This window comes from Alligator mississippiensis, chromosome 8, assembly GCF_030867095.1.
Source record: "Alligator mississippiensis isolate rAllMis1 chromosome 8, rAllMis1, whole genome shotgun sequence".
NCBI lineage: Eukaryota > Metazoa > Chordata > Crocodylia > Alligatoridae > Alligator > Alligator mississippiensis.
This window is the reverse complement of record NC_081831.1, coordinates 32005936-32030181: the sequence shown is the minus strand read 5'-3', so window position 1 is coordinate 32030181 and position 24246 is coordinate 32005936. Positions and strand designations below refer to the sequence as shown.

The 24246-nt window shown below is 48.2% G+C and overlaps 1 protein-coding gene across 1 annotated transcript in view; it reads right to left on the bottom strand.

Annotated features, from left to right (window-relative positions):
- The window catches only part of DNAH9 (dynein axonemal heavy chain 9), a 515733-nt gene that overhangs the window by 381224 nt on the left and 110263 nt on the right, over positions 1–24246 (bottom strand). The window contains exons 20-22 of the mRNA XM_059732606.1: positions 21364–22234; positions 18843–18973; positions 17288–17414 (exon numbers count right to left, since the gene is read on the bottom strand). Coding sequence (XP_059588589.1) covers positions 17288–17414; positions 18843–18973; positions 21364–22234 — 1129 coding nt within the window. The remainder of the gene's footprint in view (positions 1–17287; positions 17415–18842; positions 18974–21363; positions 22235–24246) is intronic.

Here is a 24246-nt window from a genome sequence, read left to right as displayed (position 1 = left end):
CAGGACACCAGACAATTGAAGGAACAAAGAATGAAGCCCGCACGGTTCACGAGCCGTGCCTACATACAGTTGGAGCCAGCGGGTTCAATCACCAGCTGGCGAAGATAAAACAGAGGCTGAGGAGGCTTTCTGCACAGGTGGCAAGCAGCCCCGGTGCGAAGGGGCGGATTACGCTTGGGGAGAGGCACCCCGGGTAACAGAGAATAAATCCTGTGCCAGTTATGAGCAGCACCGGCATCCAAGTGGCCCATTGGAGGTTGGTATAAGGAAGGGGTGGAGGGGAGGTGGAGGCCCATGAATATGCGCTGGGAGGAGTGACTGACCTGCGGGACCTACACAGGAAGTCCCCTCCACTGGAAATACATTCAAAGATGTGGCAGGAATGTTTAGGGGCTTTCTCCAGGATGATCAAGGGCCACACGAACCTTCACCATGCCCACCACCACACACATGCGCTAGAGCAGTGCATGAGCAGGTATTCGAAGTGAAGTGGGCAAAAAAGTATAAAACTAAACTAAAAATAAGCTAAAATAAAAATGAATGCCACTCTCCAAGCTTGAACTTTGAACTTGAGGGTCACAACACTCCTGGTTTTGTGAACATGACATGTAGCTTGCCTTCCTGTAATAGAAGGGTATCCCAGCTAACAAAAGGATCTATCTAGTCATTCACAAAGCACTGATTCAAAAGAAAAAGGATTAAAACACTTATGTGGCATTCAGGAACCTGACATTTATTGCCAATTTTCTTTTTGCTGTTTTATTCCACATATTTTCATAATAGTGCCATGCTGTCACATTATGATATTTGATTGCAAACACTTGTTCAGAATTATAAGAATAAATGGGTTTACCTGGCATTTCCAAAATGACTAGTTGCCCTCAGGCAGACAAGGTTCCTTGGGTGAATCTGGTATCTTTTATTAGACCAACCCAAATAGTTGGAAAATAATTATTAAGCAATAATAAGCTGATACTGATACCTTCTCTCTCTCCCCCACCCCCAGCCTGTCTCTCACCCATTGACTCCTCAATCTACATTTTCACTGACTACCCGTCTTGTATGCATACCAGCCCAGCTGCTGGCTTCTTTACTTTTCATTCCATCCAGGAAGAGCACACACCAACTGCTGAAACTTGCTTAGCCTGACGAAGGGTTTTTGAACCCGAAAGCTTGCTTAATAATTATTTTCCAACTATTTGGGTTGGTCTAATAAAAGATATCAGATTCACCCAAGGAACCTTGTCTGCCTACTTCCTTTGACCAACATGGCTACAACCTACACTCCTGTAGTTGCCCTCAGTTCTTTCTCCAGTATCCTACATCACCTGTCAGGCACTCCAACTTAGTGATCAGACAAACATTCATATATCACAATGATAGGAAACTCCTTGATCAACCTTAACTAGGGGTGCAACAATAGAGATTTTTGGCGCTGATACTGATAGCCAATATTTGCTAGCCGGCAAAGATAAAAGGGAGCATCGGAAGAGAAACAGGGAGAGTGGGAGAGGCTGCGGAGGCTTTCCCTGTGCAGAAAGCCTCCGCAGCCTCTGTTGCAATCCGATTTCCAATACAGCTGCCTCCAACTGGTAAGTCTGGTGTGGTGGAAGGGGAGGAGGAGGTAAGGGGTGTGGGGGATGGCAGATTAATTCCCCCACAGAGAGGGAGGGGGCAGGGGCAGGTGCTACCCAGGTGGGTCAGATGCTGCCCAAGTGGTGGGGTGGGAAACAGAGCCATGGCTCCCACCACAGCTTGCACCCCAGGAGGGTGGGGGCAGGGGGGCATGTGCCCCCCAGATTTGTGCATGGTGGGGCGGGGCAGGGGCTGAGCTCGGTATGGATGCCAGCGGCATTTGGAGGATGCTGCTTCTACCCCATATTTCACCGCCACTCTGCTCCCAGAACTGCTGCCACAGCCCCGGTTCAACACCCTATCTCCACCCACACACAGGGAAAAGCTGGGGCTGTGCCTTAACTACAACAGTGTTACTTATTTACAAAAAGTCTCCGTGGTTCTTTAGAGCTTCTTCTTGTTATACCTTTCCAGAATGTGGAAACTCAAAAGCACAAGCAGTAGCAGTTGAGATACGACTCCCACAGTATAGTGAGATACTCTGAACTCAACCCTTTGGGGGAGGAGAAAAGCAAACACCAAACCTAAGAATTCCAGGAATGTACCCATAAGCTGGCAGTTTGCTACACTGTTAAGGATCCTGAGAGTAGAATACAGGCATGCAAGCCAGGACCACTGGTAGGCACAGGTGGGAGTGTGGCGTGTGGACAGCTATGGGCTGGATAATCATTTGGTAGATGCGTGCCCGTGAGCTGGATCCAATCAGGTGATGGACTGGATTTGGCCCACGAGTCATATTTTGCTCACCCCTGAACTAGACGTAGGCAGACAACTGAGAGCCTGGAAGCCGAGAACCTGTGAGCAGAGAGCTGAGAGGGAGACAGCCAGCAGATTAGCTCGTGGTGGAGCCTGGAGACCACTCCATGAGTTCTGTTATCCTGAAAGTTGACCTGCAATTTGGAAGATGACCATGGGTTGTGGAGAGACCATGAGTGTATTACAGACTGTGTATATGGTGCACATTGATTGGTTCCTGCCAGGAGGAGGCTTGCCCCGGAGGAGTAAAGACAATGAAAAAGGCTGTTATCCTGTAAATAGGCAGTGAAAGACTGTGTATAGAGCTAATTATCCTGAGAACACAGGCATGTAAAAAGGCCCTGGGTGATTTTAAGGGTCTGAAGGTAATAAAGCAGATAAAAGTTAAAATGGACTGAGGTATTTAAAGCACACTGGGGTTCTGAAGTGAATTCCAGCACTTTGAAAGTGAAGGATAGTAACTGGGAATGAACAGTGGCATCTTAATAGGCCTGCAGGCAATAAGACAAGCCCCGCACGAGTTGGAAGAATCTGACTGGAGGGATGGACACTACCCCCATTTAAAGGGGAAGGTACTGATAGTTTATGATGAGTAGGGGGAGGAAAAAAAAAAAGGAAGCATCTCAAGCAGGAGCTGGAGGAATATGTGGACAAGCAAAAGATTGTGCAGAGGCTAAAGCTAGAGAGGAGATGGAGGCATGTTCTCTGGCTCAAACCTTTGATGAAGACTTGGGGTAGAAGGATGCGCTGGAACAATGCAATCTGCAATGTTACACCAAAATGGAGATGATGATCCAGCAGGAAGAACGTGAGGGAGTGCTTGACACACCCAGGCAACTGATGGGAGCCTTAGCTGAGTGTACACAGATCACAGAGAGAACATCAGAAGGAATGCTGTGTGCTGCTGCTAACGGGAGAGAGATACTAAGACCACCACTGCTAGAATGCCTTAAACTCAAATGGAGAGAGCTAGCAGTGAAAAATCTAGCCAACAAACAGGGACTGCCAACAGGGGGGCAGTTTGCAGGCAGTTGCTAGAGGCAAGAAAAGGGAGAAAAAAGGAGAGAAGCCAGGTGAGGCACCAGATCAAGCCCATCCAGCTGCCTATACCTTTGGTTTAGTTGGCTGTTTGTTTGTTTGGTGGGAGGGTGTGCTCTGAGAAGCTGGGAGTGAGTGCTGACTGCTGAATAAGTGTTGATTCTTGATTGCTGTGGGATTGCTGACTGGGCCCGAGTCAACCCAGGCCTGGAAGGATATAAAAGGAGACTCCCCAGGCGACCAAAGAGCCAGCAAACAGGAACTGCCAACAGGGGATGAATTTGTGGGCCAGTCCATGGGTAGGAGTACACACCGTGTAGGAGTAAACAGAAGCTTCTGACAGATTTCAGGTAAGTGAATGAGGAGGGGGGCTACTATGGGGGTGGTGACACGAAGCTCAGCCAGGGACCCTGCCCTGCTGCTGCCTCTGGCCTCCACCCAGACAGGCCCCTTGGATGCGTCGGCAATGGCCTGGCCTCTGTCTGCAGGGGTTGCCTGGTGGGACCTCTGAGGCCTGGGGGTAGTGTTGGGGCTGAGGGTTCCCTTGCCTATCCCACATGTGCCCAGATTGAGGCGCTGGATGGGCAGGTGAGGCAACTGCAGGCAGAGGTGAGCAGGCTGTGAGGGATCAGGGTGCAAAGGATAAGATTGATGGTGTGTGGGCCGGGAGCGGTCCGAGGCCCCTTTTTTCACGCAGTGGGCTGTGGCCAGCAGCCCGGACACGCCGGGTCGGGGAAGGCAGGTGGCACGCTAGAATTAGGCATGGACGCTTAATGGTTGATTTAAGATTGTTTACTTACACCATAGATGGTCGTGGTGCAGGCTGGAAAACTTCCAGGAAAACTTCGCTTAAGTCCCAGTTTAAGGACTTGGACAGAGCTCTGGATTCACTCACACGAAGTTTGCTAGGCTCCGTGGAACTTGCGCACAGGGAAGGGTACGTCGAGGGATTAGGCGGCGACGGGGAGAGGCGAGAGGCTGATCAGACCCCTATAGCCTTCTTGAAATACACGCTGGGTCCGATAGGCTCCGCAGCGTTTAGAGATCTTCACGAGACGTGAAGTCTCCTCCTCCTGATGTTCGTGGAGTCCTCCAACTTGGGCGAAAACCACTCAAGCCTCTTATACGGCTAGCAAGCCAATCGCTAGCCGCCATGTAGGAATAATTTAGAACTGGCCAATAGTGGGGCATGAATTTGAATACAAATGGCAGGAACTCCTTGCAATGTGCATTTCTGAGCTGCAACGGAGAAATGCACCCTGCAAAGAAAGCTACAAGTGGTGGGAAATAATTTAGCAGTGCCGAAGCGCACACACAAAATCACACCCTTGGGTTGTGACAGATGGATATTTCATTCTCTGCACAGAAACATCACGGGAGAGTCCCAGGACAGCTGAATAGAAGAAAGTCCCTTCCAGAGCTAGACAGCTTGCAGCTGTGAATGCTTCCCCAACGCAACTCAGTAACAGATACAAAGCCCTGGCAGCACTGGAGGAGATGATACAGCAAAGCAAGCTGCCGGAGAAGACACATCCGCAACAAACACCAGGCAGGCTGAGCGACACCCAAGCAACCGGAGAAAGATGCCAGATTATCATGGTGGGCGACTCCCTCCTAAGAGGCACAGAGAGGCCTATCTGTGGACCAGATCCTACGGCACAGGAGGTTTGCTGCCTACCCAGAGCCAGGATCCGGGATATCACTGCAAGGATTCCCAACCTCATCCAGCCCTCTGATTACTACCCCATATTCCTTGTCCATGTGGGCACAAATGATGCGGCCAGGAGTAATCCAGACTGTGTCATGAATGACTACAGGGCTCCGGGGGCCCTGTAGTCAAGATGGTCTTCATTTCTCTTCTGAAGGTAAACTCTGTTCTCTTACAGGTTGGCTGGTCTCCTCCAAAGAGCTTTAAAATAGGTTTCTCAGGGGATGGGGAAGCAGAAGATAAGGAGAACCTAGGATCGGCAACCCACAAGCAGTGTACTGGATAAGCCCAGGTAAGCACTAAGTTAAGCACTATGGGGCCCGATAGACATCAGGACAGGGGGGTATCAAAGGCACCTATCGGGAGGCTTAAATATCTCTACACTAATGCTAGGAGCATGGGGGACAACCAGGAGGAACTTGCACTCCTGCTTGCAGGCAACAACTTCAATCTGCTGAACTAACTCAAACCTGGTGGGACCCTACTCCATGATTGGGTAGTAGGCATTGAGAGTCATAGGTTGTACAGTTGGGATGAAGTGGGGAAAAAGGGGAGGGGGGGGGTTGTTGCGCTCTGTGTTAAGGAACAATATACATCCTCTATAATCAAGATAGGGTCAGAGGAGGGCCAAAATGAGGTACTGTGGGTTAGGATACAAGGGGGTCAGGAAGGGGGGGAAAAGGGACTTGGTAGTGGGAGACTACTAAAGACTGCCACACTAGGAGGATAAGCTAGACCTGGAATTCTCCAGACAGCTCTCAGAGGCTGTACAGTCAAGAGATATGGTTGTCACGGGTGACCTAAACTACCCTGACATTTGCTGGGGGAAGCAGTCAGCCAAATCTAACTGCTCACATAGGTTCTTAATCTGCATACAGGACCTCCACCTAATGCTGGAGATATACAATCCCACTAGGGGGAACACCTTGTTGGACTTGGTGTTGTCTACAGGCGATGACCTAGTGGGGAACCTGCAGGTACAAGGTAACCTAAGGCATAGTGACTATTGACTGATTAAATTCACTAGCTGGCAAAGGGTGGGTAAACTAACCAGCAGAGCTGAAGTGCAAGACTTCAGAAAGGCTAACTTCAATGTGCTCAGGAGATTAGTTAGTGAGGCATTAAAGCTCAAAAGCATTGGCAAAATGGGTGTCCAGGAAGGGTGGTCGTTCCTCGAGGGAGCGACCCTATGGGCACAGAAGAAAACAATTGCGTATAAAAAGGGGCAAAGGGGCCAAGAAGCCCTCTTGGCTGAACAGGGAAGTCCAGGAAAGCCTAGGGGCAAACAAAGAGGTATGCAGGCTGTGGAAACGGGGTAGCTACCAAGGAGTATACCTCCCTGGTAGCTCACACTTGCACGGAATCAGTTAGGAAGGCCAGAGCAGGATTAGAATTTAGGCTGGCAACAAAAATTAAGGACAACAAAAATTCCTTCTTCAGATTCATGGATGTTAGGGTCGGAAGGGACCTCAATAGATCACTTAGTCCGACCCCCTGCATAGGCAGGAAAGAGTGCTGGGTCTAGATAACCCCAGCTAGATGCATATCCAACCTCCTCTTGAAGACCCCCAGGGTAGGGGAGAGCACCACCTCCCTTGGGAGCCTGTTCCAGACCTTGGCCACTCGAACTGTGAAGAAGTTCTTCCTAATGTCCAGTCTAAATCTGCTCTCTGCTAGCTTGTGGCCATTATTTCTTGTAACCCCCGGGGGCACCTTGGTAAAGAAAACCTCACCAATTCCCTTCTGTGCCCCCATGATGAACTGATAGGCAGCCACAAGGTCGCCTCTCAACTTTCTCTTGCGGAGGCTGAAAAGGTCCAGGTTCTCTAGTCTCTCCTCGTAGGTCTTGGCCTGCAAGCCCTTAACAATACATGTGGCCCTTCTCTGGACCCTCTCCAGGTTATCCACATCCCTCTTGAAGTGCGGTGCCCAGAACTGCATGCAGTACTCCAACTGCGGTCTGACCAGCGCCCGATAGAGGGGAAGTATCACCTCTTTGGATCTATTCGTCATGCATCTGCTGATGCACAATAAAGTGCCATTAGCTTTTCTGATGACTTCGTCACGCTGCTGACTCATGTTTATCTTGGAGTCCATTAGGACTCCAAGATCCCTTTCTGCTTCCATGCCACCCAGCAGGTCATTCCTTAGGCGGTAGGTACACTGGACATTTTTCCTCCCTAGGTGCAGCACTTTGCATTTCTCCTTGTTGAATTGCATTCTGTTGTTTTTTGCCCACTTCTCCAACCTATCCAGGTCTGCTTGCAGCTGTTCCCTGCCCTCCGGCATGTCCACTTCTCCCCACAGTTTTGTGTCATCCGCAAACTTGGACAGAGTACACTTCACTCCCTCGTCCAAGTCGCTGATGAAGACATTAAAGAGTATCGGTCCAAGGACTGAGCCCTGTGGGACCCCACTGCCCACACCCTTCCAGGTCGAAACTGACCCATCTACCATGACTCTCTGGGTGTGACCCTCTAGCCAATTCGCCACCCACCGGACTGTGTAGTCATCCAAGTCACAGCCTCTTAACTTGTTCACCAGTATGGGGTGGGATACCGTATTGAAGGCCTTCCTGAAGTCTAAGTATACGACATCCACTCCTACTCCTGTGTCCAGGCATTTTGTAACCTGGTCATAAAAAGAGACTAGATTAGTCAGGCACGATCTGCCTGCTATGAACCCGTGCTGGTTTCCCCTCAGCATAATTTGTCCTGCCGGGCTCTCGCAAATGTGAGCCTTGATAATTTTTTCAAAGACTTTGCCAAGGATGGAGGCGAGACTGACTGGCCTATAGTTGCCCGGGTCCTCCTTCCTCCCCTTCTTGAAAATGGGGACCACATTGGCCCTTTTCCAGTCTTCCGGGACTTGGCCCGTGCGCCACGATCATTCAAATATTCCTGCCAGTGCCTGTGCAATGATGTCGGCCAGTGCCTTCAGTACCCTCGGATGGAGCTCATCCGGGCCTGCCGATTTAAAGGCATGCAGTTCCTCCAAGTGACTCTGCACTATCTCAGGGTCTACGCATGGTAGTCTCGCACCTTGCTGCTGCCTCTCTACAATCCCAGTGAGAGACTTGTCTTGCCCCTCACTTAGCAACACGGAGGCAAAGAACTTGTTGAGGAGTTCAGCCTTGTTCCCCCGTCCGTCACCAATTGCTTCTGCCCATTTAGTAGGGGTCCTATTCCTCCCTGGGCCTTCCTTTTACTCCCTATATCTAAAAAACAATTTTTTGTTATCGTTTACTTGGGATGCCATCCTCAGCTCCATGGTAGCTTTGGCCTGTCTAACTGCCTCCCTACAAGCACAAGCAGAGGAGGTATACTCCTCTCTGGTGATCTCTCCCTGTTTCCACTTTTTATGTGCCCCCCTTTTGGCCCATAGGCTGCCCTGGATTTCTCTGGTCAGCCAAGGAAGCCTCCTGGCCCCTTTCCCTCTTTTTCCTTGCATCAGGATCATCTCCCTTTGTGCCCAAAGGATCATTTCCTTAAGGCACAGCCAGCCTTCTTGGGCTCCCATCACTTCAAAACTCCTACTCTGTAGTGCATCCTTGACTAATCACCTGAGTATATAGGGAACAAAAAGAAGATGCAGGGTAGCATAGGACCCCCACAAGACAAACTAGGGCAACTGGTGACAGAGAGGAGGGGCAAAGCTGAACTTGTCAATGAGTTCTTTGCATCTGTATTCCTAGACACAGACCAAGACAAATCTCCCAGTTGGATCATAGATAGACACAGGAGGGACACCAGCCCAGCAACTGTTAGCACAGACTTAGTGAAGGGGCACTTGGAGGGGCTGGATATGTTCAAATCAGCAGGCCCAGATGAACTTCATCCAAGGGTACTGAAGGAATTGGCCAGTGTCATAGCAGAGTTGCTAGCATGGCTGTTTGAGCACTCATGGTGCTCTGGTCAGGTCCCAGAGTACTGGGAAAGGGCCAGTGTGGTCCCTATTTTCAAGAAGGGGAGGAGGAAGGAACCGGGAAACTATAGGCCAGTTAGTCTCACCTCTCTCCTTGGGAAAATTCTGGAAAAAAGAAAAAAAAAAAAATCAATAAGGATTACATTTGTGGGAGCCCAGCAGGGGAAATAATGCTGAAAGGAAATCAGCACGGGTTCACTGCAAATAGATCCTACCTGACTAACCTTGCTTCTTTTTATGACCAGGTCAACAAAATGCTTAGACACAGGAGTGGAGGTAGATGTCATCTACCTAGACTTTAAGAAGGCCTTCGATACGGTATCTCATTCTGTTCTCGTAAATAAACTGACAGGCTGTGATGCAGATGATTACATAGTCAGGTGGGTGACAAATTGGCTTAGGGTTCGCACTCAGAGAGTGTTGATGGACGGGTCAATAATCGACCTGGAAAGATGTGGGCAGTGGAGTCCTGCAAGGCTCGGTCCTTGGACCAGTGCTATTCAATCTCTTCATCAATGACTTGGACAAGGGCATAGAGAGCAGCACCCTGTCCAAGTTTGTAGATAATACCAAATTATGTGGCAACATTAACACACCAGAGGGTAGGGAACAGATCCAGGCAGATCTGGACAAGTTGGAAAATGGGCAGAACAAAATAGGATGCAGTTCAACAAGAACAAGTGCAAAATGCTGCACCTGAGTAAAAAGAACCAACACACTTACAGACTGGGGGATGACCTCTCTGCAGTACAGCAGCAGGAAGTGATCTTGGAGTCACAGTCGACTCCAAGATGAACATGAGCCATCAATGTGATGAAGTGATCAGTAAAGCTAACTGTACTATATCATACATTAGCAGATGCATGACAAACAGGTCCAGGGAGGTGATGCTTCCCCTCTATGCAGTTGGAGTATTGCGTCCAGTTTTGAGTGTCACACTTTAAGAGGGATGCAGAGAATCTTGAGAGGGTTCAGAGGAAACCCACTCGTATGGTCAGAGGCCTGCAGGCAAGGCCCAGCTGCCTATAAATTTATCAGGGGATGGCAGAGGGGATTAGGAGATGATCTATTTACTAGGGCACCCCCCTGAAGTAACTAGAAACAATGGCCACAAATTGATGGAGAGCAGATATAGGCTGGACATTAGAAAGAACTTCTTCACAGTAAGGGTTGCCAGAATCTGGAATGGGCTTCCAAGGGAGGTGGTGCTCTCCCCTACCCTGGGGGTCTTGAAAAGGGGACTGGACAAGCACCTAGCTGGGGTCATCTGACCCCACCGCTTTTTCCTGCCCAGGGCAAGAGGTCCAACTGAATGAACTATTGAGGTCCCTTCCGACCCTAACATCTATGAATCTATGAATCTAGTTCATGGTGAAGGTCTGTCTAAGAACCTGAACTGACTCAGTGCCCAGTGGAAGGCTTTTCAGGAGAAGCTAGGAGAGCTGACCAAGACTGAGTGGCACCTCTGCGAGCACAAAGAGACAGAGGTGGAAGCCTAAGGAGCCCACAACCTGAGATGGGGACCCAGGAGGAGACAGAACAGCCTGCAGGCCAAGGAAGGGATCAGTAGGCCCTAGCTGGAACAAACATCAGGGAAGGCACGAGAGACACACTAGCAGTCCTGAGCCAGGGACAGGGGTGGACAAAATCCCAGGAATAATTGAGAAGGAACTGAGGCCAAGCATGAAAGAGATGATGAAACTGGATCTGGGGTGATGAGAGATCTGGAAGTCCAGCCCAAGAGGAAGCCAGTGCAGAAGGCTGGCACCATGTTTCTAAAGAACCTGTGCTCCAGCATCAGCTGCAGGAAGTTAAAGCAAGTCTTCCAACAAGCAACTAGAGTGATATATGTGGACCTTTGGAGGGACAGGCTTAGGAAAACCTGGGACAGTTACATTTGAAGGTCCCAGCCATTCAGGCAGTTTCCAGGTTGAATGGACAGATATTGTAGGGCAGGCCCATTTGGGTAAAAAATGGACAAAGAGACTGCCTAGTATAATGACGACCATGCAGAGACCCATGTGGGACCCCAATTGCTTTGCAAGCAAGGGGACCTTGGGATAGGGTACAGAATAAGGGGAAGACCCATCTCAATTCACTGAAAGAGAAGTAACTTTAAAATGGAGGCCTGTACCTGGGAAGAGGTGCAGGATGGGGTGCATTATACCAGGTCCCAATGGGAGGTGGTCCCAGGGAAGAGGGAGATCCCTAGGTGGGAGAAATCATGGCCTTTCTGGACAGATTGCAGGGAATGGGCAGCCTGAGATTGCTAGTATGGAGGAGGGTCCTGTTAAGGTCACCCGAGCAGCAGGGGAGCATTACTCTGAAGTGAACTATGGACCTGATAAAACCCCAAGTAGGGGGCATTTGAGCAGTTGAGTGTAATAGCCAGTGGGCTTATATGTGTTCGGTTGGAGTTAGATAGTGAGCGTATATCTGGGTTTATGTTATGTTAGGCTGGACACTGTAAACACGGGTGGTTTGGGAGGGGAGGCACATTGAGATGGTCCAGTGCCTGGGTGGGAGGGGAGGGGGAAATCCAGAGGGTCCAGTGATCAGGAGGGACAAGGACAGGCATAAGCAAAATATGGCCCACCAGCTTATTGGGTCTGGCCCACAGGGGGAGGCGGAGGTACCCACCAATTGACTGGAACTGGCCCGTGGCTGCCCCCATGGCAATCCACATGGGGCTGAGCCTGGCTTGGGGCAGCCAGCACTGAGCTGCCCATGCCCACTGGCCCCAGCCCCAGCCAGCATTCACAGCTTCTGGCAGGGCTGATTCTGGTATGGCTGCAGCCCTGCAGGTGCTGCTCAGCTCCCCTTGCCTCCAATGGCGGTGGCTCCTCCTGCTCCTGTCCCTGCTGCACTGCTCCAGGCTGGGCAAGGGAGCTGCAGCCAGGAGGCTCCTGCCCCAGCACGCTGGGCTCTGGCTCCAGCTCCTGGCCACCCTCCATCCATTCTACCCATATGACACAATGAGCAGCCACCTGCAGGTGGGCAGAGTGGGTGAAAGGTGGCCAGGAACTGGAACTGGAGCTCTGTGGTCTGGGGCAGGAGAAACGCAGCTGAAGCTTCCTCCCCAACCTTGCCAGGAGTGATGCTGCAGGGGCAGGAGCAGGAGGAGGATCTGCCATTGGAGGTGAGGGGAGTGCTACATTGGAAGCAACCCTGCCAATCTGTGAATGCTGGCTGGGGCAGGGCCAGCAAGTGTGGGTGGGAGTACAGCACGGGCTGTCCTGGACAAGACCCATGCCAAGGGGTCCAAAGTGAGAATTGGAAGAGGACAGCTTTATCTTGGGCAAGAGGCATAGGCAAAACTGTGACCCAGTAGCTGTTTAAACTTGGGCCGAAGTCAAGAGAGCAAGACGTAGGGACCAGGGTGTCCAGAGTGAGAACTAGAAGAGGACAGCTTTGCCCTGACCAAGAAACATAAGGAAAGCTGTGGTTCAGTAGATGTTCAAGCTCAGGGCAAAGAAAAGGGAGACACCATGGCCAGGGGGCCTAGAACTTGGAGTTGAGGCCTATACTTCTGCACAGAGAAGGTGGGGGATAGAAAATTAGAAGAAGGCTTCCCTCTTGGAGGGGAGGGTTTGTAACGGTATAGCAGACTGTGTAGGCAACGTGTAGGGGGTGCACAGGGGAGCCTGTGAACCCCCTGAGAGTGCTGGTGCCCCCCCTCCCCCAAGAGCGAGCACTCTCAGCTTAGGTGACAGACGGGGGGGGAGGCAGGTGGAGCGCTGCCCACCCCAAAAAGTGCCGAGAGGCACTTCCAGGCACACTGCCCGCATTTCCAGGCTTGGTGTCCAGCCAGGGGGGGACCCTGCCCCCCACACCACCGCGGCCGCCTGTGGACAGTCCCCACTCAGCCCACCCTCACCACCAACGCCTGTGTTGCTGCCTGCGGGCAGTCGCCATGCCCCCGCCCAACCTCAGGAGGCATGCATCGCCTATGGCAGACTGCCAGCTCTAGGAGCCTGAGGGCAGTATGCAGCTGTGAAAGGCTTACAGCTCAGCCAGTGGGTGTAAGGGTTGATTGCAGGCTGCCTAGGCAATGGGAACAGTTGCCTTAACTAATTAGTTGGCAGGGAATTAAAAGGTTCCCAGGAAGGGGAGCTAGGGTGGAGATTTCAGAAGGATCCAGTGGGGAAGACAGGCTCCTAGGGAGAAGAGCTAAAAGTAGGCAAACAGCCAAGGGCCTGCAAGCTGAAAGTCTGCAAGTAGAGAGTTGAGAGGGAAAGAGCCTGCAGATCAGCTCATGGTGGAGCCTGGGGACCATATCTGGAGTGCTGTTATTCTGAGAGTTGGCCTGCGATTGTGAAGGCGACCACAGAGCGTGGAGAGACTGTGAGTGTATTAGGGACTATGCATATGGCATACATTGATTAGCTCCAGTAGTAGGAGGGAGCTTACTCCAGAGTAGTAAGGACAAGAAGCCTGAAAAAGGAGTGAAAGACTGTGTGTAGAGTGAATTACCCTGAGCCCTCAACAGTACTGTTAATTTCTTAAAACAGAAAAAAAAAAACTGATGCAACATCCTCTATAGTTATGATTCTCAACAAGGGTGCTGTGGAACTGTACGATGCCTTGAGATCCTTTCAAAGGTGCCAGGGCTCAAGGCAGTCATGTGCGCCTTGGATACTAATGGGAACTTCAAACCATCCCTCATAGTCCCACCCAAACCTCCAGTTTAAACAATACAACAGCCCTCTGGCTGTAACTCAAACTATCCTCACACTGCGTCCGAACATAAATCCCAGCTCACTAGCTGTATGCATCAGGCTTCCCCGAGCTCCAGGCTACATTCTCCCCCTCTCTCCGGCAAGACCTCAGAACCTTACTGGTACCTTTAAGGCAGCTCAGCAGTCCACCAGGCATTCCCTTGCAGCATTCATTCCACAAGCTTCTTTTCCTGCAGCCTGCAGGGCCAAACTACCTGTTTGCCTTCAGGCACTGGCTTTATGTGCCTCCTAAGCGGTGCTCATCAGGTCATTTGATGCTGCAGCCTCTCCCACAGGTGTACCTTTCCTGTGTCTGCTGACCTGCCTGCTTTCCCAGCTAGGGCTTAGCTCAGCAGTCTGCAGCCCTTTGCTTCTAGGCTGCCTCACTGTCTGTTCCACTTCCACTCCCTGGGTGAGTTGATCTCCCAGGTCTGGTCCTTGCCTGCAGCTTGCTGACATTTTCTTTGCTGACAGACACCTCCTCATAGCTAGCTGGCCTCCTGGCTACAAGTTCTCCCACAGTCAGCCTGTGCTAACCAGTTGTCTTTTGACTGGTTGTAGGCATTGCCTCTTTTTTTTTTTTTAATGCAGCTCTCTTCCTCAGTGGCAGGGATGCCTGGCTGCCTGCTTTCTCGAAGCTAGCCTCTATTCAGCAGCCCTAGGTCCTAACTGCAGCATTCTCACTCCTTAAAATAGCAGGTGCCTTGAGTCTAAAAAAGTTGAGAACCACTGCTCTATAATGTGGTTCCTCATTGCTCTATCCCAGAATTCATATTATTGTCTGATGCAATATTTTGTGCAGTTTGTCTTCACAGTATTGCCCTTTCTGTTGTTATTTCAAGAAACACTGCTTTGTGAAGAAGGACTTCTATGAATTGATGGGACTCCTCAGAGTCATTTTTAACCATTCAGGGCAATAATAATGGTATGGCTGCAGGACAACCTCTTTGAAGTATCACCACCTGACTCCAGTCTTTTTTTTTTTTGAGTCCCTTTGACTTTGTAGGAGAGTTTCCCAGAAAGAAAATTAATCCACTTGCTTCCCAAACAGTTTCCACCCACTACAAGCCAGGTCCTGCTGAATGTGCTTGAGTATATTCCCCACCTGCAAGAAAAGTGGACTCGACCCTAGTTACTTTTATACCTTTGGATGCCTTAAATCGAAAAATCATCACTAGCTTTTATATCCTTGCTAGTACTGGTTTTCTAGATATACACTAGGAAGTGCAAGTGAACTAAACATATCAGACAACGTAAGGATATACAATGCCCTGGGTATAGTATCATCCCAGCCCTGAGCCAGCTGAAATCACAAAGAAGTTTTCTTGCCAATATGAAACAATGTGAATTGTCACTTGAATAAAAAAGGGTACACAGCGGTTTATATCAGCAACCACGATTGCCACCATAACCTATGATGCATATACATACAGATGCAGAAAGGAAAATCTGATCATTTCAGTGCAGTACTGCCTGAAGCCAGTCCCTTCAGCAGCACTATAGGAGCTGCATAGCATCCTGGTACTGCCCGCCTTGGCCCTTTCTCTTGTGAGGTAACTAGATAAAATAAAAAGCCATAGTTCACTGCCATCAACTTCAGCTATCAATGTACCAAAAGTGGCACAATGTGACCAATGCCTTGTTCCTTTCCCACTATCACTGCTTTCAAGAGTCAAATTAAAGAGCCCAGGGACTTTCACCAGCCTGTTAGTCAGAAGCAAAAACCCAGAAGTATGAATACTGCCATGGGCAACTGGTGCCTCCTAATATTGGGGGGGCAACAGTTGCTGATCACCCACCAGGGGAAGGGGTCCCCGGCCGATTGCCGACTGGGGGGCCGGGGCCAGAGGGGTCTGTGTGTGGGCACATGCGCACCCTCTCCCCATGCAAAAGTCTGTGGGGGAAGGGGTGAGGGAGGGGAAAGGGTCATGGTGGGGAGGGAATGAGGCTGGGGCTTGCACCGGGCAGGGATTGGGTTCGGGGCTGGGGTCTGCTGCACCCATGTGGCTGCACCCAAGCAGGGCCAGCTTCAGCTGTGCCACCCGGACGGAGGAGACGGAAGCCCCGGGAACCCCGCCCCGCCCCACCTAAATCATTCCCAGCAGCTCCTGCAGAGTCGCAGCCCTGAGGAGCCAAGGGGGGGCACATGGCCCCCCTGATCTTTGCATGGGGCAAGGGTGGGCTGCAGCTGCAAGGTAAGCTGGGCTCTACTGGCTCCGTGCCTTGCTGCAGCCTTTGACAGCGGCGCGCTGCCATGTCTGTACCGCTGCTGGGTGGAGCACATGGTGCTGTGCTGTGCCGGTTTCAAAGGCTGCAGCAAGGTGCAGAGCAGGCAGAGCCCAGCTCACCTCGCAGCTGCAGCCCACCCTTGCCCAGTGAAAAGATAGGAGAGGGGGCATGTGCCCCCCTTGGCTCCCTGGCACCCCGACTCTGCAGGAGCCACTGGGCTCTGCATGTTCCATTACCTGGTCTGGCCAGGGCTCCATTCACTGTGAATGGCCAAGTCGTGGGGTAATCAGAGCCCAGCGGCTCGTCCAGGTCCACGGTGCATTGGAGCCAACGGGTTGGGGGAACGTGCCGCCCCTCCCTCGGCTCCCCTGCAGTGTGACCAGCGGTGGGAGCCACCGGGTTCCAATTGCCCCACGACCCAATTGCCCCATGACCCAGCCCAGCGGACAATCCCCACAGCGCAGAAGGGAGTGGGGAGGGGTGGGGGTAAATGATTCGCCCCTGCCCCTATCCCACTCCCTCCTGCACTGTGAGGGGCTTAATCTCTGCTCCCGTCCCCTCCTCCCCCGAAGAAATTTTACCTACCTACCTACTGTGCTGAGCAGGCTGCGAGCCCAGTGCACCCCTTGCCCCTGCTGCAGCAGCCTACAGCCAGGTTGCCCGGCGGCAAACCAGGAAGTGCCACCGGCGCTTCTCTCAGGGAGGGCACAACCAGTCTCAGGTGATGCATGTGCACCTGCATGCGCCCCCTACACGTCACCAATGAATTCTGCTAAGTGATATTCCAACAAACTTTCAAAAGTGATTTGACATTTCAGATGTCTCCATTTTAGACTGCCCAACCTGTGTCTCTTAAAGGGGGAGTGCTAAGCATTTTCTGAAAATATCAAGATTCTCCAGTTACGTATCCAGCGGTTAGGTATTCCTCAAGGGTGTTTGGACTAAGATATTTAAAGAAAATGCTTTTCTTCAAAACTCAATGCATTCCTCTTATGCTGTCAAAAATATACACTAGTCACGGTTAGTGAAATTTTGCCAGACCAATTTGGAATACAAATATTCAGACAAGACAAAATAATGCATATGCTGCCATCTAATGGACAGTTATAAACTAAGAACAAATATATACAAATTGTCATTAATAGCTACACTAATGGCGAATAAACACATTATTTCATTCTACAATAAGGTACAAGAACATTCTGAGTATGTCACTCTAGTCCGCTATGACATTATCAATATAATTTGGAAATAAAAAGATAAACTGTACAAAACTTACTAGTTGTGGGTTGGTGCCATTGGAAAGAATGTCTAATAAGTCTGCAGAAGAAATGAAGTAAAATCTGGGGAAGGCCAATCTCTTGGTGTCTAAATATTCAGCCAAGGCTTTCTCACACAGACACAATCTAGGGAAACAAAGCAGAGAAATACAGTCCAGAATAAGCAGACATATTTCCATTAGAATTTAGCATTGCAGGTCAGATGAACAAATACAATTCTGACACCAGAAACAGATTTCATGTCTGCAAGGGTCTTAACTATCATTACTGATATCATGTGTAAGGTACTCAGAGGATTATACCAGGTCTGGGCAAAATACAGCCCACAGGCTGTACGCAGCCTGCCAAGGGATTTTGTCTGACATGCAGCACATCCCTCAGCCCCACCCAGCCCAGGTATAGGGGGCAAACTGGGCCATGATGTGTGCAGCCAGTCCTGCCACCCCCAGGCACGTGGCAGGGTTAGGGTGGAATGGCAGCCAGACTCACTTCCCAGCAGCCCTCACAGCAGGAGTTCCTTCTAGCTGCTGGTGCCAGTCTCTGCCGCTGCCACTGGACCTGGACACATTGCCTGGACACCCTTTCCCTTCTGTCCTGCACCCACTTCTGGGAGCACAGGACAGAGCCTTGGGTCCCAGCCCCGCGCTATCATGGCCCCACGATACCAATCCCAGCCCCAGCCCTGCCTGCCCATCCCGCTTCCAGACACTGCTCCCCGCCCATTTAACAATTTGCATTCAGTGACCTTGAATATGAAAAAACTCAATCAGTCAAAAAAAAAAAAAACCTCTTTAAATAACACTCATTACATTTTTGGATTCACAGCTAAAATAGCTATATGTATAAAGCTCGTGCATAGCATGTAGCTAGTCCTCATAAGGAACATGCAGCTTTTGTAACTCAACATGTTTATTTTAAATTCTATACCAGACTGGGTAAAGTTACCCTAGTTTAGGGCTTTACATCACGTTTCCTACTATTTTTATACTAGTGACACTGATGAAAATACATCTCTCTAAGCTCTACATTTTTAAGTGTGCATTTTCTAACCAAACTACCACTACGTTAAATGTGAAGTGTATATTTATCTGTTCCAATGCATTTCATGATTCCTCAGAGTATCTAGTTTTGTGCATCAAGGACAGCTTTGCAATATTAAGGTTGTGAATTTAAATACCTAGTAATTATGGATGTCAAATGAACACTGACTCAGTCATGCTACAGATATGTGTATTTTTTATTATTTGTTAGATTGCTAAATATATACCTAATATAGAATATATATGAGGTAAGTGAGCTCACATTGCACTCAAAACCTTATAAATTTCTTGCCTCTTATAAACAGGAATGCTCAGCTATAACACTGAGATAACAAGATTTGGGATTATAAATTGGTGAGTCACAAATAAAAAAGAATGAATAAATTAATTATTGAGATTGGCTGAAAACAGACTGCCCACCTCAGTCCAGGAAAGAGATCTAAGAACACAGGGTATGTCAACTTAATTTTGCTGAACCCAGCACTGTATGCCAGCAGAGAGAAGGGTAGCCCACCTGCTCTGAATATCCTCCAGTTCTTCATATAGACCTGGTTTGTTGGTAGCCTCAACTACATTTGTAGTTTTCTCAGCATCATAGGCCAGTTCTTTAAAATTAGCATCAATTCCTTCAAAACGTTTGGAGTCCTATGAATGGTAAAACAGAAACCACATTGACTATTAACACACTTGTTTCTTTACCAAAAAAGACTTATTCTTTGGGATCCCTTTGACTGTGGCCTTATTCATACAGCTGGAATGGGTGCTCTTCTAGGCCAAAAAGTATCATTGGCACCATTCCATTTAAGTCATTCAGTCTGTGTGACTAGAGAAGGCATCATGGCCCATTGTTTAATCCTCACCTATCTAAGAGAGAGATGTATTAAAGGATCTGTTCAGTAACTGTTCCCCGGTACAGCCCATTTCCCTATGCAGGTTTTTTTTGTTAGGAAACTGAGCATTCTTTGGCTGTGCCCCTGGTATCCTTCTTCTGGATAAGGAAGAAGTGTCTTAGAGCAGAAGTTCCTCTTGAACACAGTTAAAGTCCTTCCATGGGAAGAACAACAAATCTTTTCTCATCTCCAGGATGATCATTTCCCTCCCTGCTGCAGAATGAGGAGTGGTCAGTCCATCACTCATATGGACACACCTACTACCAGTGAGAAAGGTCCTTCCACACTTTGGTTACAAAGGGATGGCTGAGGAAATCCTACTTGTCCAGCAGAGAACCAAGTGGGCATGTCTACACATATATTAATACGTTTTAGTTAATGCACATTAAATCTAGTACCTCCATTATAAGGAACAAGGAACATGTGCATCAGTCTGTCTTAATGCACATTCACTATAGAGTATGGTTTTTAAATGACACAATGCAAATTCTCCTATTTGAATGTGCATTAACTAAGCACAGATTTTGTGACAATTTAGTGCACATTAAAATAGGCGAATGCACATTGAAGTGCATGTGTAGACCCATCCACTAACAAATTAAATTCTCCACCTAATGTGAGGCTCCTGAGTTGCTCAAGCAATTCAGTGAAGAATAAACGCTGCATTAAAAATGATCTGCTTAGGTCCCTTCTGACCCTACCAACTATGAAACTATGAAAAGCCTTGGCTCTGTTTAAAGTTAACGACAAACCACACAATAGTGCCAAGCTGTCCCCCTCCCCTGCAAATATTTTTGTAACAACTCAATAAAGTGGTCTCCAATTTCTCTGTAAATAACAAATTCTGTGTTTCACTTCAAGTGAATTTAACACACAAGCATCCCACTTCTTGGCAAAATGTTATCACCCTGCCCTTGAGACACTCCCATGGGAATCCAATCTCCAGAGGTATTTGAATTTTGGCCTCTCTTCTGAAAAAAAAGAAGAAACTGCAAATTAGTGCCAGATGTCACGTTCTTATTGTGATGGGGACTCCCACTTGTGATGGGGTAAGAAAGCAGATTTAGATCATAGACAGATTTCATGCGCACCAAAGAGCTATCAGATAGTAATAGCTTTCTGTCACTAATATTCCAGGCTGTTTTATCACTGTGCATTTTATTTTTATTGCATTAGCACCAAAAATGTAGTAGGTACTTATTCAACTAGAGGAAGAAAGTCCTAGAAGAACACCTGGTCAGACAGACAATGACAAAAGTAAGAAAGGAATGCAAGATGATGTAAGGGGAATGGTTGGACAATTGTGGGTATAACCAGGATTATTGTGCTCACCCTCAAAAACAGTTTCAGTACTTCTTGCTATTAACAGCTATTGCAAGTTAAAACAGCCCACAGACTACTCAGGTTTATACCAGGGATCATGTACTCCACACAGACATGATGGTAGCTAAGTGAAAAAGCAAGCTTTATACTCTGACATGTCTGTACATAAGAATATGTGCTTTATCCAACTCAGACTAGGTGTGTGCAGTCCAGATAAAGACCAGGAGCCAACCAAAAATTCTTTCTTAATTGGAAACATTTTTTTTTTTTTGGAAACTCCTTTAAAAGGCACTGGAGAACAGTAAAATTCTTATATAATGGGTTTGTGTTCTTCCTGTCAAAGAATAAATAGCAGAACAACTGGCCCAGCTGCATGTAATTGCATTTTGAAAGGTCCTGTCAGGACTGTCTAGTCCAAACTTTTTTGTTTTTTATTTGCCTAGGTAATTATCCATATTTCCTCCTCTAAAGTAAATGGAAGAATGTGTTTTGTATAACAAATAATGCTGGCAGCCTGGCACTCACATAAAGGATTTTGTATTTGCAAAGTACAGAGAAGAAAAGAGGAGCCCATTAAGGGTTTTCATCCTTGAGGAATCACCCAATCGGGAAACAGCACAACTTTCATTATAGAAAGGCTATGTGGCTTGCTAGATAAGCTTAGGCAAATAAAAGAGTCACCAGTGTAACTAGTACATGTTAAGTGGCAGGGGCCACTGTGGTTAACAGGGTAATTCCAGTAACTTGGGTTCAAATAAAGAATATTATCCTATATGTCTTCCAAACTGAAAGAAACATGATTTCTGTTTTTCTGATTTGTACCTCAGGGAGCTGTGCCCGGATATCTTCTGAGCCTATGAATATGCTTTCCAGGTGAGACCATGTACGCTGCACTTCAAACCAGACAGAAATGACAGAGTCTGCTGCAGACAGCTTCTTTTGCCATCCGGACACTTCCTCCAGAAAGAAGGCAATATACTTGGAAGTCATTAGATTCTGCAGCTGTACCTGGTTGTCTTCTAAAGTTTCAATTAGATCTTCATCAGATTTCAACAAGGGAACTTTTGTCCGGGGGTGAGGTTCATATTGGAATTCCATGCTGCTCCAGGTTGTTTTAAGTTCTTTCAAGACCTTTTCCATGCTCATTTCCTTGACTGCTTTATCCACAATACTGCGAACCTCATCCTCAAAGTTATGAAGGTTGAGCTGCAGCAGATCAGCCAGAGTAGTATCTGCATCCATGGTGAATTTCACACCTGTTGCCTGCATCAGCTGGTTCCAATGCCTTTTCCTAATGGCGAGATTCTGAAGTTCTGCCACAGCCCTCAGAGATGTCAGGGTGTTCTTTACCCTATTGTCCAGCCCAATGAAAGCATCCCATGCCCTCATTTCTTTATCTAAGTTTCGAATATCTTTAGCAAACTTTTTGCACTCAATGTCCATGTTTTCAACATTAATATCCCTCCATTTTGTGGTCTGCCAATCGTTGATTCTCGAGTCAACAACAGAGATCATATCCCAGAGTTCCTTGAGAAGACAAAGTTCCTTCCTGCATTGCTTTAGCTGTTTATAATCTGGAACACTGACTTCAAACAAACCAGCTGATTCATAAATTGAACCCACGGTTGACTCCATTTGTTTAATCTCAATGTGGTTTGCATCCAGTATTTGGTAAGGATTTTCAGTATCAAACCTAGAAAGAATTTTTCTCCATAAGTAAGACTATAATCACTTGTAAATAAAATATAAGCCAACTGGTTTATGCAAGAGACAAAACAGAGATGAAACAGCTATAACTTGTTCCACTGGATACTCCACATAGTGGTACTGATGTCAGCTTCAAATCATGAGGTGCCCTAATCATTTCCCCTTTAAGTCAGTGATTTTTTTACCTTTAGTTTCTACAAAGAGTAAATTGTTTGATAAAAAGTAGTGAAAAGGAAGGCAACATTGTAAGCAACATTTTTAGCTTCTTATGGAAAAATAACCCAAAAGAAAATTTCCCTCTTTGTGCTATTTTTCAGATACCTGTACCTGCTGCTACTTTGAGGTACAAGTTACTGGCAAAAGAAACTAAAAAGTTAAGGATCTTGGAACATGTTCATTTAACGGCATGATGGAATCTGATCCCCGGTCCCAACAATTAGCCCTCTCTCATGCAACACATCCATATCAGGGGACACAAATTCTGGTATCAGGGATAAGATCCCAGTTGCACCCTTTGTACTCACTAGTGCAAAGGGAACCCCAGGATAATGATCCTAGGCTGTTCCTCCACTGGCAAGTTGAAAGCCAGGTGCCCGGAGCCCCACATAACCTGGGGCTGCCCCTGGGGCCAGGGCACCAATCAGCTAACTGCTGTCTCCCCACTCTCCCTCCCCCATCCCTGCCAGTCCTAGGTTCAGTTGGAGAGCTGGGGATGCCTGCACTGAGGCCCAGCTGATTGTCAGCCAGGGCACCAGACAGGACTGGGTCTGATTCAAGCCCCTGAGCTGTCCTGGCTGAGGCTGACAATCAGCTGTTTGTCAAGTCGAGCCTGACAGCCCCCAGTCCAGCTGATCCTCTGCCTCAAATGTTTCAAGGGCTTCCCCGACTACGGAGTTTCAACCATGCTTCTGGCAGCTCCAATGGGGCATGATACGGCAGCTCCAGTGGGGTTCCAGATACAGGGGATCAGAGGCTCCTGGCATGGGAAGATGCAATTTATGGAGTTTCTCATCCCTGCTCCCTGAATGATTTATAAATTACTCAAACATTGATTTAAAAACAGAAATAACCTAGGATCAAGGACTGGAATCCTGGTTTTCTCTGCTTCTTGGGAGAGGAAAGCTTAGTGCTATAAAGTCAGGCTCCCCCTTGCTTGTTCTGCTTCTGGCCCCAGTATTCATGCATTCTTAGCTATCTAGTGGCCTGTCTTCAGCAGCAGGGATGGGGAATCGCATAACTCAGACTTTTCTATAGCATGGCAATTAAAGTGAGATGCAAAATACAAACTTAAAGCCCTCATGATCAAAAGTGCATAAAGCCCAGGTCTCAGACTTCCTGGAAGAGTATTCTAAACATAAAGCCATTATGTAAATAACTGGCATGCACTTAGGATGGCATATTTTTCTTTTCCCAATGTTCACATAGATTTTTTAGCACTTACATGTCAGGGCTACATGCCAAAGAATAAAATGCCTCTAGGCAACTGTGCAACTACATTGATCTTGTGCAGTAACAGTCATAGCCTGTACACATTTTCTGTGGATATGTACCAAACTTAGATGCCTGCAAATGGAGCTGCCTAGAACATGCATCTATTGGTCTTAGCCTCTGGAAGGAAAAGTGACTGTGTATGTGTTCCCACAGCTAAGAGCCTAGGGCACATGTTGGGGAAGGCAAAGGTCCTGAATTCTACATCATCCTCACATAGATGGGGTTGGAACCTGGGACCTCTCTGACTTCCCAGTACAGCACTCTAATCACCATAGGTCATTCATTGTTCAGGGCCTTCTCCAGTACTCCTTTTGAAGTTGAACTACTATCATAATCATTGAGGAAAAAAAGGATAGAGGGCAGTCCAGAAGCTTCTGACCCACTGGGTGCATCTACATATCTGCTTAACTGCACAGTAGACTAATTTGCTGCAATTAGTATCACAGTCTGTAGAGGACAACAGATGTATCAGGGGCATATCGGGTCAGCACCAATACAGTGAGAACT